The following is a 17,980-nucleotide window of genomic DNA, read 5'->3' as shown; positions in this document are numbered from 1 at the left end:
AATTCTGATATATAGGAACACCCCCATCTAGCCTTAAAGTGAGGCCTTTTCCAAATAAACTTCTGGTGTATTGTCAAACCAATAAAAGGTGATCCAGTAGTTCAATGCTGGGCAATCAAATAAGTCCTTGAATTGGGTTTGAAATAGTTATGACTGTCTATTAATAGAATGTACTAAACAACGGCTTTCTTTTCTTTGAAAAAATTCATATAACACCCTCTCCAGTGATGGCAATACAAGACAACACAGATTCCAGCACTTCATTACTGTTGTAAACTCTACATGCTGTTTGATTAAGTCAGATTCATATTTGCAATTAAATTCAAAGAGAAATTCAGTTTCTTACTGGCGAAGGTCGTAAAGCTCCTTCAAACATGAGATGCTGTGCAATGATCTTGACTGCTCAAATCTTTCACGACTCCTGCATTTTCGTCCCACTTTTTTTAGTTCTTCCACTTGCCTTTGAAGGTTCTCAACCTGTGCTTGTAAGCTTTCTATCATCTCTGTGAGGCTAAAAATTACAAGTCAGAATACAAAAAACATTAGTTGCGCAAAACTTAAGGAATAATAATTTGTTGGTCTCCACTTATATAGGAACACATTCTTCAATACCCACTGCTGTGCTCATCAGGCCCCACCATCAATCAGAATCACTGTGAAAAGCAATTAGCTACACATTGTACGAATATTTTTTTTATTTATATTAGTAGTCATTGTTTACAGGAACATACAGTTACATATTATCCCAAACATAAGCCATAATGTTTGGAACCCATGGTGGGTGCAATGTAAAGAGGGTTCACAGAGTGGAGAGAGGCATGATTCTATCAAGAAACATTACTTTCAAGGCGGCTCTTTCACAATTAAGTGGGAATTAACTGCAGCTGCAGGCAGACCAGAATTAGGACTCAAAAATAAAAATGTTAGAAAAGTGTGAATATATTTTATATATATATATATATATATATATATATATATATATATATATATATATATATATATATAAAACACATATTTCACACACACACACACACCCTACGCTTTGGGGACAGACTTGGTACTCACAGCGTGGGTTAACCTGGTCAGATTCTTACTCTAAAGAAAAGGGGGGGGGGTGGACGGCAAGGAGCCAATAAAGGTCCAGTGTCCTTGCTCCAAAGTAATGTATAAACCAAAACAAAGGGTCACTGTTCCTTAATGTTGAAAGAAGATATCAGTCTAGAGAATAGGAAGGGAAGTCCTAGTGACTTTTACTTGGTGCCCTCACACATCCCAAGGGATGTCATGCTTCATCATAGGGTGATTGCTCGTAGTTAAGCTGGTGCTGCAATGCCCTACGGGTCCCTAGAAGGGGCACTTTTACTGAGATGTTTTGATTATGCACTGTATGATGAGTGCAGGGTAGTGCTCGTGAAGTGGTGAGTGAGTCTTAAAAAGACTCTAGAATATCAGTGCTATGTCAATTTAATGAATGAAGTCCTCGGTCATGAGTAAAAAAAAAAAATGAAAACTGTTATGGCTGCTGAAGGGTTATAATGACCCTAAGCAGCTAGGACATAAATGTCTGTACATAAAGTTTTATATTAATTAGGTGGACATGTTTCCCGCCCTTGATGGTGTCTGGAGGAGATCCCTGGTGCTTCTTCAGGACCAAAGAGAGAAAGAAATCTCCCAAACAAAATAAAGAAAATCCCTACCTACAGGCAACATTTTTTTCTATTTTTTACTGTTTTTGATGTGTTAACTTTATTAAAACTACCAACAAAGGAGAAACCTGCATTGCTCCTCCAGTCTTTTTTCAATATCATACGTTTTTAAAAGAGCTCAAATAAACGCTGCATTGACAATTTCATGCAAAAGAGTCACTGAATTCCCAGGATGCTTCACCTTGGCAGTAGGACCATTTCATGTCTCTTCTCCCATTCTGATGGCTCTATTGGGGAGCAGAATGGAATATTTATGAATTTAATGAAGATATCAACACGTCACTTTGCCTTAGATGCCTTGATTGAGTTCTATATAGTGTGCATTTGTACTTGAAGCTTCACGCCCTACATGTAGTTCTTCATGGTTATCTGCACAGCAACAAACAGACTTTGATCATTACAGATCTCGCTGTACAAAAGTACAACTACACATTACTTTACCTCACATTAGACAGTGCAGAGGTTTAACAAATGAATAGATGGAAGAATGTGACGGCAGTCAACTATAGGTTATAGACTATGCACAGGGGATCAATACCATAGACCCATGTGATCAGTATTCTTTGTTTTCGATTCCAGCACTGCCCGATCGTTGTTGTGTCTTGGAACACGTCTACTCAGACTTACTGACCTGCCTTCATAACCAGGTCTGTCCATATATTATTTTGGAAACCTCCGCCTTCCGAGCAGGGATTGTGATCAGGCCTGGGTAAAATTTCGGTTATGCCTGTGTAATCATGCATCAGTTCAGAAATGTCAAGTTAGGTCTTATCTAAATTCATGAAAATAACTATTATGCCACGTTGGGTAATTGCTTTGTTCCTGTGCTTTCACGCTATAATTTTACTGTGAATAATGCATAAACGACCAATCAGGTTTTGTTCACACCACTTGTGTTACCAGTGCCATTCATTACGTGCAAAATGCGCCCTTTCCTCAAAAATTGTGAAAGAACACATTCCTCACCAAATATAGCCCAAATACCATATTTGATTTTTGCATAATTATGCGTCATTTTACCAAAATTTTGCGTAACTATGCAAATTACCGGAATTTTGCATAACCCTAATAGTCATCACATATGGGGCCTTACGTAGCCGTTATGAAGAATGGAAAGGATTTTAATATGCAATTTTCATATTTGCCAATGCAACTTCCAGCACTTGAGGACAGTTAGATCACAAAAAATAACAAGCTTATGCACAAAGCATATAAGATCAAGATTAAAGATGGGTCAAATACTCAATGGTTTACGTGGTAAAGAAACATTTTAAACAAGAGTAGCATGCAGCTCATCTAACATACCTCTGTGCAAAAAAAGGCATGATTTAATATGGGTGAATATCCTACTTGGCACTTCAGTTTGTATAGGTTTGATCTTGTACACTACACAGCTCACATAGTGGACATCAAACGGCACCCAGGTGCGGAAACAGACAGGAGAGCTCAAGCAAGTGCTTTACTCCAGCAAGCATCTGAACTTAAGAAAACTAACTACCTCCATCTTAAAGCGGAACACAGAGTACTTACTGCATGTTACACCGGAGATGTTAACACCCATGCAGTCCAACACACAAAAAGTACCACCAGCGAGATCTGGTATTGTTTTGTCTTGCCACATTCCCAGTATAAGAATTGGCTTGGTAGTTTGGTTTGCCCTGTTCCCATCATGCAGTGGGACAGGAACAGACTAATTTGCATATAGCCAGGTTCTGAGCTGGGATGGTGTAGTGAGCTAAAAAACGGTGATGGATCAAGCCCTGATCTCTTGACTGGGTAGGAGTATTATGCATCATTCAGAAACTCTGTCCATCACCTTTTCCAAAATTGATTGTTTTGTCGCTACACAGGGAGCTATATTTATTTATTTATTAATTTGTAGAGCGCATTGTTACACCATCGGTGTGTCCCTGCGATCAGACATAGGCTCTGAAAGATGCGACTGCACGTTGAATGACCAGTCAAATTACACTTATTCAGTTTTTGCGAACAGCCAGGACTTTAGCGGTCTACGAAATCTACTTTCGCATGGCTCTGTTCTTAGGTCAATTGCAGGGTGTTCCAGATTTTTGCTGCAAGGTACTTGAATGAGAGTGCCCCCATTCTTGTTCTAAATATTCTCGGTACGGTCACCAGTGCCTTCCCCATAGATCTTAAACTCCGTCCTGGGATGTATTGGGTTAGTAGTGGTTGAAGGTACCTTGGGCCGTAATTAACCCCTTGCATGCATCGGACGGCCGCCGGGAGCCATCCGATCTGTGCACACGTGGAATTTTGCCGCACCGTGGTGAAATTACGGCCGCGGCCAAGGGGTTAATAGAATGCGGTGACAATGGCACATTGCCTTAAACAGGACTCTTTTCCACTGGCAGGGCTTTCTTCATGTTACCTCTTCGTGGAAGGCTAAGTACCAGTCGAGCCGTCGCATTCTAAACCGTCTGTAATTTGAATAGTCCTTTTTTTGTAGCTTCAAGATTTAGTACATTCTCACAATCCAATTTGGAAGTTATTACCGCATGTACTATGGTTTTCCTGGCATTAGCTGGCAACAAGTCAAGGACTTTCATCAGGATTTTCATGGCCCCATTGCATTTACCTGCTACCTTCCGAATCGGATTGTCAAATGTCAACTTGGACTCAAACCAGATTCCGATATTTTTTCACTTCTGCTTTTGGGGTATGGAGTTGGGCCTGTGATTCAGGCCTCCACGCGGACATCCATATCGTTAGCGCCTTGCCTACAACCAGTACCTCGGTCTTATTCCAGTTTAACTTGAGGCAATGGTTCGACATCCAGTCTCCCACCGCTTCTAAACATTTGGAGAAGCAGATTGCTGCCTGATCCTCATCTTGACACAGCAGTACAATTAGCTGTGTGTCATCTGCGTTGGAAACGATCAACACCTTCTGTTTCTCCACTCGTTCAGCAGTGGTCCCACATAGAGGTTAAAAAGAGTGGGGCTCAAAATTGAGCATGGGAATACTCTCAGATAGGTGTGTCTGTTGTGCAACTTGGAAGCTCGGTTCGGAAAGAAACAATGTCATCCACCTCAGAGCGCTTCGCCTGATGCCACACGCCTCTAGTCTTAGGAGAAGCAACTTATACGCAACGGTATCAAACGCCGCACTGAGATACAGCAGGATCAGTGCAGCAGTTTGTCCTTAGTCTGCATATTTTCTCAGTGTTTCAGTGACCATAAGTAGTGCTGACTCCGTGGAGTGTGCCATTCTAAAACCTGACTGAGATGGGTGCAATCGATCATTAATATTGATGTGGTCTACCAGCTGTTTATTAGTTATTTTCTCTGCGATCTTGGCCACAAACTGTAATAGTGAAATAGGGCGTAGCTTTTCTAATACTGTGTGCTCCAACAATGATTTCTATTTGGTGGGGACCACACCAGTCTGAATGTAACATGAAATGATCTCTGCGATATATGGCATAATCGAGTCTGCTCCCTCCATTACTATCTCTGGTCGTGACGGTCCTAAAGGGGAGCCAGATTTTATTCCTTTTGCTATGGCTTTGAGTTCTTCCATTTCCTGGATCTTACATTCATCCAGAGTTACTCCTGCAAAGTTTGTCCGACTTCCACAGGCTGAGCTAGTACCCTGTCGCACTTCAACAATTCTGACACATTATTACAGCTCTCTACAGAAGCAGTTATGTAATTTCTCTCTTCGTGTGTTTTGAGAGACTTCAATATGGTGAACATTTCTTTGGTGGAGTTATTAGCACTTTTGATTCAATGCGTATAAAATGTACATCTGTATTTCTTGATTAATGAATGATAGTATAGACTAGTCTAACTTTTTTTTGTCCCCCTTCCAACAGCATGTCTGTTGTGGTGTTAAGATATGAAAGAGTGCCATGATCAGAGATAATTACAGAAGGAGTTACCTATGCCACGCAATGTAGTCACATTTCCTGGGGTAGTTCTTTCTTTTCAGTGTGCACCTTCTGATCCTGAAAATTTAAACTGTTGCAGGGAACCAGTAAATATGAGATGGGTTCCTGGCACCTCTCCACTTCACCACTTACCTCAAGTATCTCTTGCCAGAGTACCTGATTCAACTCAATTGACATGAATATATTGTGCACACATTAGCAGTTTTAATAGGATAGAATATGCATTTAGTAAGTGTGAAGCAATCCAAAGCAGTTTCTTTTTCATAAATCCTATCGCGCCAGAATTTCCCCCTACTCTTAGACCACCTAAATGCCCACAGCTGAAATACTACCTCATGGACTTCTTACCTCTAGGAGTTCAGGCTCACAATTCATGAGAATTTGCAATTTAGAGACTATTTAAAACATTCCGCCAGCCTGATACATTCAAGATTCAAAAGGTGCTGGCTGGAAGGTGCCACCACAAAGTACCTTGGAGGCAACATATGCTGTCTTTGTCATATACTCCTACGGTGAAATTCTGTTGAGTAGCATGCTACTCTGGAACCCATAAAAGATAAGTGGTGTAGCTGCTACTTTCATAATTACTGTTACTACATGAGCCAACAGTGTCTTTGTATTACCCCAAAATACTATCAGCACCCCTAGTTTTCTATAGACCATACTCCTACCCTTTTAAGTATTTTTGGGCATCCCTTACCTTGAAGATAAATGTTTCCTTTACCAGACACACATCCATTCACCTCACGCAGTCTTGTATTAGCGGGTGCATTGTACCACCCCGATTCTGGAAGATTTCCCTCTTTGCAATTAAAAGACCAAGGTTAATCAGTATTTGCTTGTGCGCCGTTGCATCAGAGTCCCCCATATTCCCAATATTACTTTCACATCAATACTGCTCCTCAATACTCCTTTTGCGTCCTCTAGTTATTGTACCACCTCTGCCCTGTATTCTTTAAGTTCCCACACAATGTATGTAGGAAGGTACTCTTCGGACCCCAGTTTCGCAGGCATTTATCATCTCGGGCCCTACCCAGTTTGTGCCAGAGGCGGATACATTCCCAACATTTTATAAGGTCTTAGAGGCATGAGAACAGTCAAAGGGATTTGTTCCTGGGGTAAAGAGAACGCTGAAGGTGAACTATTCTTACCTACGGATCTTTTGTTGTCCTGCTCGGTTTTCTGAAACAAGCTTTTTATTATTTTCCTCCAGGTCTCTTGCTGTAACATCCAGCTGCTCATAGACTTTTGCATGTTGATCATTCGACTGACGCAAGAGATCCAACTGCTTTGCAAGGTACTGTGAGGTGAAACACATAACTGAATATGTAAGGCAAAGCTATTAGAAAGAAACAAATATACATTGGTATGGTTTCCACGGTTGCATCAGTCTGTAATTTTCTTCACAAAATGAGACACACCTAGCAGTCTAAGAATTAGTCAGGGCAACATGAACTTTTAGTTGTCTGCTATTTTTATATCACGAAAACAGGTGATGTCTGAATCTCAAGGGTGTATATAAAATGGATTGTTTAAAGAATGCTAGTTACCTACTTCGGGACAGTTCTTTTACAACCAGATTAAATGTAAAATGTTAATTCAGAGTTACAGCGGTCCAGCAATCCAACAACCTGGGCCCAGAGGCTTTAACAATAAAGAAAAAGACAAAAAAGCCTCATTCAAATATCACTCAAGGTACATGATTGCAATAAGAACAAATTAAAAAAAACAAAAAACGAGTGCAATCTGAAAGAAAAGTCTGCTTGCATGTTTACTTCAGGATTTACGACTAGCTGCACGGTAGAGATTAAAACAGTTGCACTAGCAGGTTAAACAAGCATTTGCAATGCAATAGGTCTCGCATTTGCTAGAGTTTAAGATATTGACATTGTAATCAGCAATGCATTTTATCGATCTGTTTTGATAATTAACACATAAATAAAAGGAATTATCATTTGCAATGCCAACAGCTCAAACTCTTGTAAATGCGAGACTTATTGCATTTCAAAGAAGCAGCCATTGTCCCTGGCTGATTGGAAAGTGAAAGCGTGCGTGGCACACTGAATGTTACAGGAGAGCATGTGGTGCCTGCAGTAGGAGAAACTCATTAAAGAAAATAGTGGTCACAGACTAAATAAGACCTACTGTGTAACAACAGAAGTAAAAGGGCCAGTCCACTTGCGAGGTTACAAATGAAAATCAAGGCTGTACTAAGGAGGGACTAGCAGGCCTATTTATAAATCTAAAACTAGCATTTACAAAGGACAATGACACCAGCCAGTGACAAATGTGGGCTGAGAGTGGGCAGGGTTTCAAGTCCATACTCTAATACAGCATGTCTCGCAGAGCAGCCCAGCGCATGCGCTGCCCAGGGTCGACCCAAAAAAACTTTTTGCACTCATGCATGGCCGCCTACACAGCAGTTTCAATTGTCCTTTGGGGGATGTTTTGCAGTGTAAAGGGACATCTGTATAGTGAGCACGTCCTGGCAGCATTGCAGTTAAAGAACCATCAGTCAAGTGCAGCAACATGCAGTGATGCTCTGATGCGGAACGAGAGGTCTGGCAGCAGTGCAGCAAGGTTTTGATGTGTAGTTTGCAGATTGTACACCTGCTGCAGTATGGTGTTAGGGGCCTTGTTGCAGTAAATTAGTGATTGGAATGGACCTAGCATAGCTGCCAAGGTTTCAGATTGATACGTGACATTTTCAGAATGCCAGTGCAATTAATAATGAATTTTCAATGACTAAGAGTGACACTTTGTCACGAGCCAAATCAAGCAATGAAGACAAAGGAAATATACAAATATCAGAAATGGTACCCATTTGAACAACAGGAAACTCCAAGAAGTTCTTAGGCTCTGGCTGGTGCATAGGTACAGCTTTCTATGTTGGGAAATCTCAGGTAAACCATTCAGCAAACTACGCCTGAGCTTCAATGTTAGTGCAACCAGAAGGCTTCGTCTGATAGGCACAGCGAGACCACACATGCTGGACCGGCTGGGAAAATCCAAACCTTTTGTGATCTCTCCCTATATCCCAACGCACCTTTGACCACGTTAAATACACGCTCTGTTTTTTGCAGAGGATCGATTGTGCTTGCATTCCGCCACTAAAATGTTGCATGTGCTCCCTTTCACCAGCGCTCCTGTTGTGTGAAATCACAAAAGGTATTAGTGAAACCACCAGGGAACAACTTGTATCGTGCAGGCCTTACCTTTTAAAATGTATTATTACATAAATCCCAGGTAGGAGTAGCTCATTAAGTCTAGGTTTTTGCTTGTAAAGTAAAAATCTTGAGCCAATGTGCTATATGCGTGCGGACCTAAGAAACGTAGAAGCTCAGTTATTATTAGCCGTACTGCAGTTATAAATTGCGGCTTGAGACTACGGCTCGCCGGAACGCATGGTTTTATAAAAAGCAATGCCAGACTATAATCCTAATGCCTCAGCGTCATGAAGGGAACTGAGAATCCTTCCCATACCACACCTCCACGACAGCTCCCATGGTATACAGCTGGAAGTCAAGACTGGAAATGAACAAGTCCGGTTCACAATGTGCACGGTTCTTGCAAACCCTTGAACTCATGAACTACAGTTCATGTCAGTGCTTGTCCTTGTAGTTTAAAATACATACGCAGACTTTATCGCCGTGTAAAACATTAGGATAGCCAGAGATCTACTGCAGTGTTTTCTCTTCAACGGGAGGACAAGCTACATCTAATAATTTAGACGAGGACTCGAGGTTTATTTATAGAGGGAAAACAATCGTGTCCATTTCTGCACAGGTGTCTGCAGAGACTGCCTTGAAAAAATGCACGCAAAGCAAATTCGCATAAGATTTGAACATGTTTTCTATGGGTAATCTCATTTCCTACCCCCTGTGAATGCTCTTTTTAAGCTTGGGGCTGTCGGTTCTTTTGTTACTCTGCATGCCGCAAAGAAGCAGAGACTACAAATGTGATCAAATAACTGTAAAAACGCAAGTGCAAAACTTGTGCAAATAACCTTCCTACAGCTGGGAAGCGTTTCCATGCTGCAATATTTCCTTCTGGAAAAATCCAACAGTCAGTCCTCAGCTCCGGCTGCCTGGCCCGCGATGAATCTCAAAGCAGCACAAAAGGCTGGTTTCTTTTGTTGAAAACCTGGTTAGATACAACAAAAAACAAATGTTATAAAGGAACAAGGTCTACCGGTGACCTTTCACTCCAAAACAGTCAGGCCTTATTAATTTCCCAGAGGCCGGCCCGCTGAAGCCTTCATGCTCACACTTGCTGGCGGAGCCTCACAGCGGAGGCACGCTAATGAACTGCCTTCTCCGAGTGACCTGCATTTTGTGGGCCTGGCCCGTGTCTGCGGGAGCGGGAGGGGACAGCGGCGGGGGATTTTAACTCTGCGAGCGCAGCGATGTGACGGAGCCTCACAGTGGAAGCCCGCTAATGCACTGCCCCGTCCGAGTGACCTGCACTTTGTGAGCCTGGCCCATGTCTGGGAGAGGGGATGGCGGCGCAGGATTTCAACTCTGCGAGCGCAGCGACTTGCGCTCAGGTGAGCCGCATGCTCATTTATCACTTCAAACCGTGGTAATTACGGGTTAATCAATGACCGAGGAGCGCCCCACATCTGGTCACCACGGGCTGCAGAGCACAAGTCAGAGGGGAGTCAGCTCTAAACACAATTAAACAAGCAAAAGCACGCGTTCTGTGTAACATGACCCGGGAGGAATGCAGATGCCAGCCTGCACGCCACTGCTCGCTCCCGAGAGCAAAACGCTATGGGAGTGAACATTTAGAAAAGGTGACATGCGCTCGCCTTTAGCCATTTGCAGACTACAATAACAAACTGACACAGGCAACAGCCAACCCAATGCGTAAGGGGGAGTCAGACCCACATATAGAAGTTTAAAGTGATTAAAAGAAGCCTCACAGAGCAGCGCATGCACGCTGGATCAGACTCGGCCTAAAAAACAGGCTCTGCCTATTATCCCAGTATCTCGGAACAAATGGGTAAATAGGAAGGTAAAACCTGGCGCACATGCAAATACTGCTGCATGGCTTTACATTGCTAAGTAAGCATTAAACTCTATATACGAGTTACAATTCCAAACAGGTTTTGGACACTTAGTCAGATTTCAACTTCATGTTCCACAGCTCGTTTTTATCTCGAAGTCCACCAATACCACAGTGCAGGTAGTTATGAGTTTAACTGTTTTGTCCCTTTTCTATTATCCCCAAAGTAGCTTGAGACAAGCAAACAGTAAAAACTCAAGAAAGCAAACCACTGTTGTTTGCTTCCTCATAACCACTTCCTGTTTTTCCTTCCGTAATACAGCCCTTGAGACAACTTCCACAGTTTGCCACTGCACAACCTATTCAATCAAGACACAGCAAGAATATATCATGAGATTGAAATTACATCTATAGCTTATCACCCTGTGGTAAACTCCTATAATCAGAGTTCCATACATCTGTTATTCAGTCATGAAAGCAACTGTTGGCACAATAAAACATTATCAGTGGAACATTTCAAACACCAGTCAGCAACTTTATCTTAAGATAAACCGTATCTCTTTAGTTTCTTGCCTGTGTCACAAGTCTACAAAGTGCATTTCTTTAAAAGAATACCTGCTATATCAGCAGTTACATATCAGTGCAACAGAAAGGTGTACCCGCTTTCAGTGTTGTGCACTTAAGGGAATTTTCATTTTACTTGAATATCATACTCTCTCACACCTCCCCAATTCCTTTGTGAAGGTTTCTTTAGGCATGGTGTACAGCTGCACAGTTATTCTGCAGCATAGCTGAAAGTTCAATAAATAAAAGTGCTATGACGCAGTCAGTGCTTCTAGGAAGCAACATGGATAACAGAGGGACTGGAGGGAAACAACGCTATGACGCCGCCAGTGCTGTATGCATCACAGCTTTCTTTTTAAGTCTCGCCTAGGCAGCGCATGCGCTGTCTCTCCGAGACAGGCTTTACTCAGTAAATGGGCATTAAGCTCCGCAGATGTTTTTAATAGGCTCCTTTGACTGTCTTCTCCAAATGCTTTTGTTTCTTTGGTTAATCTCTTTTCTAGTCCCTCCTCAGTGCCACCTTTTCTTCTGTTGTACCCTCCCATGAAGACTTCCCCGTTACATGTGTTTATCAGGATCTGTTGTTTACCGTTTGTGAGTACTATTTTCCATTTTAAAAGCACACCGACATGCCTCGTTGGCGCTTCCATAATGGCAGCTGGACAACTTTCTTATGGCGTGACTAGCACAAATCCTTTTTGTTTTTTAAAAATGATATTTGTTTAAGGAGCACATAAGGCGGAGCTGCAGCTTTCTTACAGCGCAGCTTGCCCAAATCCTTTTTTTAATATAAATTTTTTATGCAGCGCTGCACGCCAAGCTTGATATTCATGGTGGCTGCACGCCTTTCTTTTTTTTAACTCATCTCTGGGGTGGCATGCAGCGTTTAAGCTTGCATGCATGGTTCTTCTCGCTGGCCGTGATGCACCGAGGGCTGAAAATCAGGCATCACCACTTGGAGGGTCCGGGCGGCAACTGCTTACCCCTTCGATGGTTACCGCACATTCACATTCCTATCACAATGTGCCGCTCATCAGATCTCAATGCCACATACCTCCAGCGCAATGTTCGGCTAGACAACTAGCAATGTAATGCTTTAGTTTGTTTTTGCTTGTTGGCTCTGGGGGAGGGGAGAGGGGGCTGGGGCCTTTGGTGAATTTATGGTTGCATCCAGATCCTCACAATGAGTGGCACCAACTGACCTTTTTCACCTTGCAAATGTCTGTAGGATTTCAGAAAAACTTTTATTTAAAAGTGTCTGTTTCACAGTGCAGCAGGGCGAAAAATACTGCAGTCCGCAGTAGTGATCATGCTGCAAAACGCAGAGATCTAAGGTAGATAGATTCCAGTGCAAAACACTGGAAATGCAAAGGACTTCATCTTTTTCCAGTCAAAAAAATTCATGCTAGTATTTGAGATGTCCATAGAGCGGTTTCAGCCGCGACTGGCTCAATCAAAATGAAAGAAGTAAAACCCATCTTAATGCAAAACCACAAATGATAAAATAGCTCAGTGTGCTCAATGGTTTTAAAATACCCTTCGATCATATGTCGAAAAACGATCAATTCTTTACCCATTGCCTATATTGAATGCATTTATCGATTGTCATTGTAAACAGTCTGAGCACTCTTAGAATTACATTTCGAGGATTTTCTGCCTCGAATGGACCCAAACACGGAAACAAGAATGCCTTTTATACCTTGATCTTAGATATTCTATATTCAAGGTTCTTATGCTTTAATCTTCTTGGGCAGAAATCTAGATAAAAGCCATCAGTGGTTGTTATCCGAGAGGTTCTGAATTCCAGGGCTCTGTATGGAATCCGATGCTAGAGGGTTTGAATTACTACAATTGTGTGCACTTCGTTAAACCTGACCTATTAATCATGGGGACTAACCCAAGTGGAAAGGGCAGAGGCGTCTTTGCATCCTAGCTTTTATATCACTCTGTCTCATATGGAGTGCTCACACTGCAATACCGGAGGGACTCATTTACATCTCAAGAAGCACTGGAATCTGTCAGGACCAGAGGCGAGGATTATGCTGGACGAGAGACTCATTGTCCATTTTCAGGCGCACACAAGACTACACTGTCTCGGCGGTTTGTTACGTGAACCATTTGGGGGGGCACCATGTCATAAGCTCTATCGGATTTGGCTGCAAGTTTTTGGCAGTATTGCCTAGACAGCCATGTCTTGGTCACTGCGGAGTATCTACCGGGTCGAGACAACTTGGAGGCGGACTTCCAATCATGCCACTTCAGAGATTTCAGTCTCTGGAAGCTGGATCCGGCAGTCTTTCCCATGAACCAAAGGGAAAGTAGTCAAGAAAAACAACACATGGTAACATCCAATCAGTGACAGGGAGACAGTGACCAAACAGGGCATCTCAGTCCAATACACAGTCCATTGTTAGTGTCCCCTCTTCCTCTTTTGGAGCGCGAAGGCAGCCCATTCCATGTCTTCAGGCGTCCTGCTTGTGAATGTTGAACCCTGCAAATGATAGGTACAACATTACCAGAGGAATTGCCCTGGTAAAGCCTGCAAGGAAACCCTGTAAATTCAAAGCCAATTCTAATAGAGCTTTCGGCCTGGTGCCCTCCAAATGGTTCACATAACGAACTGCCAAGACATTGTCCATTTTCAGAAGCATAATCCTCGCCTCAGAGTCCTTAATAGATTTGAAACTTTCAGCTACGTTAGCTAGGAAATTTTTCATTATCATGCATAATAGTCTTTATCCAATGCGAGTAATGTGTACAGAAAGCAATCCCTTTATCGCTACAGAAGACTTTTCTTTAAGCTTTTAGATTATTACTCAAAATGCAAGCCTGATCTACTGGCTTTGACAATGCTTATGACTGGTAGCCGTAATGATCACGCTCTTTTTGCCTGAAGCTTTCAGTAATGCGAGACCTATGGCGAATGGGGAGGCCAACACAAACGAAAGAGGGAGGGGTAGATAACACAGACAATAGAAGTTAGGAGGCACGTAAAGTAGGGGAAAGCCAACATGGGTAACGGAAGGAGGGAGGGAGGGGAGATAGGGGAAAGCATACTGTGAGCAGTGCAACAGGGGCGAAGTACACGAAGGAGCCAGCTGAAAAGGGCACACTGTTGCAGAGTTCTTAAATCCAAAGAAAATAGTACTGCTTAAAAAAGGAGCAGTGGAAGGAGAGAATTAATGCATCCATGCACCAGACAAGGGACACACACACGAAGGGGAAGGAAGCCTAAGGCAGTTGGTGAATAAGAAACAAGCAAATGAGTGACAATGAAGCCATAGAATGGGTGTACCCAAGTCCACTGATAGAAAACAAAAGGTTCTCGAAGAGACAGCACATGTATTGTCTAGGCGAGACCTAAAAACCACCACAGAACCAGGCAGTTTAGAGAATGAGTGGAACAAGGCGGAATAGTTTTTTTAAACCAACTGCTTAAACAAATGTGTTCTGGATTAAATTGGTGCAAAACTCAATAGTTCACCATTTCCAAAAGAGCATCAAGTTTTTCCAAAAGTATCTGGTGCCTCCTGTAAGCCAAGTGTAAAGATATGCAAGGAAAATTAAAAACATACTCAGACAAGCACTGACAAAGCCAAAACGTCTGGCCTTGACAAGCATGAAATGCTTCTTATAGATTACAAACACATGCAATATGTAAACAAATAGATACATTTACAAAAATATAGAAATGAATTGACCCAGCAGTCCCGGCGCAGGGCTTTTGTACCTCATTTCAGGCAGCTATGCACATTTGATCAGGCAATGACTCAAGGGGGTTGAACCATTCATTGCCCCATGCCTTACACTGCGGTGGACAGAAGTAAAATGACCGTCAGCCCCGTATGTATTTTTAAATGTACATATTTTGTAAGTATGATGTTGGCAAAAAAGTTTCAAATGTCGCTAGGCAAGACCTAAACAAAATAAATAAATAAACACTAGTATTTGAAGAATGGTTACACAATATGTACACTTGGCAACTGTACGATTTAGCTGCACACCTTCCTGTCATCTACCGCAAGATAAAATTAAACGTTATCACATTTTTGCATTTTCGAGATTGCTTTGTTTGCAGGTATGTTTGTCTGTCCGGGTTAATCTATTCTAATCGCATGTCCTTTGACAGACAAGGGATCTGTATCACAAATAATCAGAACACGTATCTTCTGTAGTCAAATTGTAACAAAAAAGCATTTGCAACAGAGTGCATGCAGTTTAGATGTTTCACAGCACATCAGAGGCAAAATTAAAATAATAATGTTCACGATTATTAGGCACAGCTGCAGAATAAAGGGTATGCTTTAACTGCTTAAAAATATTGTTAATGAAATTCACTGTAAGCAGTCATGGAACAATAGAAATGTTTAAAATTAGTGGAAATCAGTTCATATTGGTTCCCACTCACTTCGATATGTTCAGCCAATCATAGTTAAAAAAAAGCTTTCATTTCGACTGGTGTCAACATTAGGGACCAAGATTATACTAATTGTTTTTAAACATCATTTCATATTTCAGTTTCGCACTCACCAAACAAACTATGTTAATGATGCTTTAACTTCGCATGCAACACAGAGTTCATCATGCCAGCATTTGAGCTTATGGCCGTTAGACACAGGAAATTTCCAACTAAATGAGAAATTAGTCTTAAAAAAAAAATAAGCACCAGGCCTTGTACAATGACTTAAACTGAATATGAAAATAAGAAAAAAAGGGAGGGCATTAAAAAAAAACGGTTGGTTGTTGCGGTTGCCCATTTTTAGGTCTGGCCTTTCAGACCGCTTGCGTTGTCCCACCAGAGTATTGTTTAAAAAATATAAACACACATACAAATAGGAGGTTACTGTCAACTGAACAGACAAATTGGTGAAGAGGGTTATCATTCCTTCTTTACTTCCATCCACCACATTCACCTAGGGGCAATGGGTCAGTCCACTTCAGCCATTGACATCCCTCACTATGAGAGACGGCCTTTTGCCTGTGAACATACTCACTCCCCCCCCCCCACCAAAAAGTTACTTTCAACTCCAGTGCTTTGCTCAATAACTTTCATAAAATTATTTTTTGGGTTTGCCAGTGCTTGTTTGCGTTCCTACTCTTTGTTTGTGCTTGGCTGCTCTTGTCAGACTGCTATGGGTTGGTTCTCTTATCTCGCTGCGGTGATCGGAGGAAATAAATGCATTTTCGTTCAGTGCTGCATAGGGTCTGTGACACCACCACCACTTTGTACAGAAGCCTTCTAGAGACTTTGTGTGATGCAGCAACATTGTGGATAAAGCAGATGCACATGCACAAGATAGCTAATTTGTGGAGCTTTGTGTTGAAGGAAGAAACTGCAACTCAACTCCTATTTCCATTTTAAGGAAATTGCCCAATTCAGTATGGTCGACATTTGACATGTTCTGCATAGAGACTACCTGACCAGTTTTTAGGTCTCGTGCCTAGCGTTGCAGTGTGCAGCACTGCACGCGCAGTGTGAGACCTCATGCAGGGGCTTCAGAATGCTGACCACTCGTGCGTGCGTCTTTCAAACAAAGACAGCACGCAATTGGGCAGAGGCGGGCGCATGTCCCGCCTTTGCTCCGCCCACGGCCTATTGGTGTCCGTTACCTGCACGGATGACATCTGTTTTACATTACCGTGCCCAGACCTGTGCGCCATAATGCAAAACAGATGGCCTGCTCCCTCACACGAGCGCGCGCTATTGCGCACCACTCGCAGCTTGTTACAGTCTTCTCTTTGCCACCTCCGGCTTCTAATTGTATTTCTAGAAAGTTGCGAAATAGGCGTTGTTTCTTTTTAAAGCTTGTCTCGGAAGAAACTTTGTGAATAAAAGAAAACCAGATGAATAATGCAACTTTAGATCCCATCTAACCCGGCACTAGTGACTTACTGTGTTCTCTCGTCTGCACAAATGGATGGAGCGTGTTAAAATTCACGAGTTAGGAAGCTGCTCTGTGCCTATCGGGCTTCCCTCATCAGGCTAAAGGAGCATCATTGTGCATAAAACATGAAGGATGTCACGTATATGTGTGCCATCGTGTGTGGAGGAAATGCTACTGGGAGCATATTTAAAAACAATTCCATTTTAGTGACCGTGCGCTAGACATTATTGTACTGCAAGTTAAAATAGCTGCCATGGCAAGATGAAAAAGAACCCGCTGAATGTATTGGGGTGTATTTGTAAAGCTGAAGTTATCAATCGGTTATCATACCAGACGGTGAAGTACGTTCTTGAGCCAGGCCAATACACAGGAAGTCCCTTGGTGATTCCTCCCATCCCCGACCCCCCCAGGCACTTCTATGGCTGCTGGCCGCTTTAACTTCCGATTGCCAAAGTCAGTGGAGTTATAACTTACAAACCTTCGGCTTTCTCAGCATGGTGGGCTACAGTGCGCTCTGCTGAATAAAGTCATAAAGCATAAGTACAATGAAACCTCCATCTTTGCTTGAATGTAGTGCATCAGACAGGGTGCGAGTCGCACTGGCATCTGCGCCGTGCGTGGAGAGCCTATCGTTGAAATGTAGTTTTGTGCGGGTTAACGAAGGTGGCCAGAGTTCCTGTAGTGACTAATGGATAGTTGGTCCGTACGGTGGCAAGGTGCATGGCATATCCTTGTGGAGTAGGGCACTGGCAGTATAGAAGACAAGATATCCCCTCCTCTGGGCACATTGAGAACTTGGGCCGAAGATGGAAATTTACTCTTTCAAGAAGTGCCGAATCACTACATTTATCGTCACGTTTCAGCGCATCGTATCCGCAGTCTTACCACTGCTTTGTAGATTACAAGAG

At 42.5% G+C, this 17,980-nt stretch overlaps 1 protein-coding gene across 1 annotated transcript in view; it reads right to left on the bottom strand.

Annotated features, from left to right (window-relative positions):
- CDR2 (cerebellar degeneration related protein 2) overlaps nt 1-17,980 on the bottom strand; it is a 136,774-nt gene that overhangs the window by 38,530 nt on the left and 80,264 nt on the right. The window contains exons 3-4 of the mRNA XM_086940763.1: nt 6,768-6,916; nt 347-511 (exon numbers count right to left, since the gene is read on the bottom strand). Coding sequence (XP_086796889.1) covers nt 347-511; nt 6,768-6,916 — 314 coding nt within the window. The remainder of the gene's footprint in view (nt 1-346; nt 512-6,767; nt 6,917-17,980) is intronic.

This window comes from Lissotriton vulgaris, chromosome 10, assembly GCF_964263255.1.
Source record: "Lissotriton vulgaris chromosome 10, aLisVul1.2, whole genome shotgun sequence".
Classification (NCBI taxonomy): domain Eukaryota; kingdom Metazoa; phylum Chordata; class Amphibia; order Caudata; family Salamandridae; genus Lissotriton; species Lissotriton vulgaris.
This window is presented reverse-complemented; position numbering and strand designations above follow the sequence as displayed.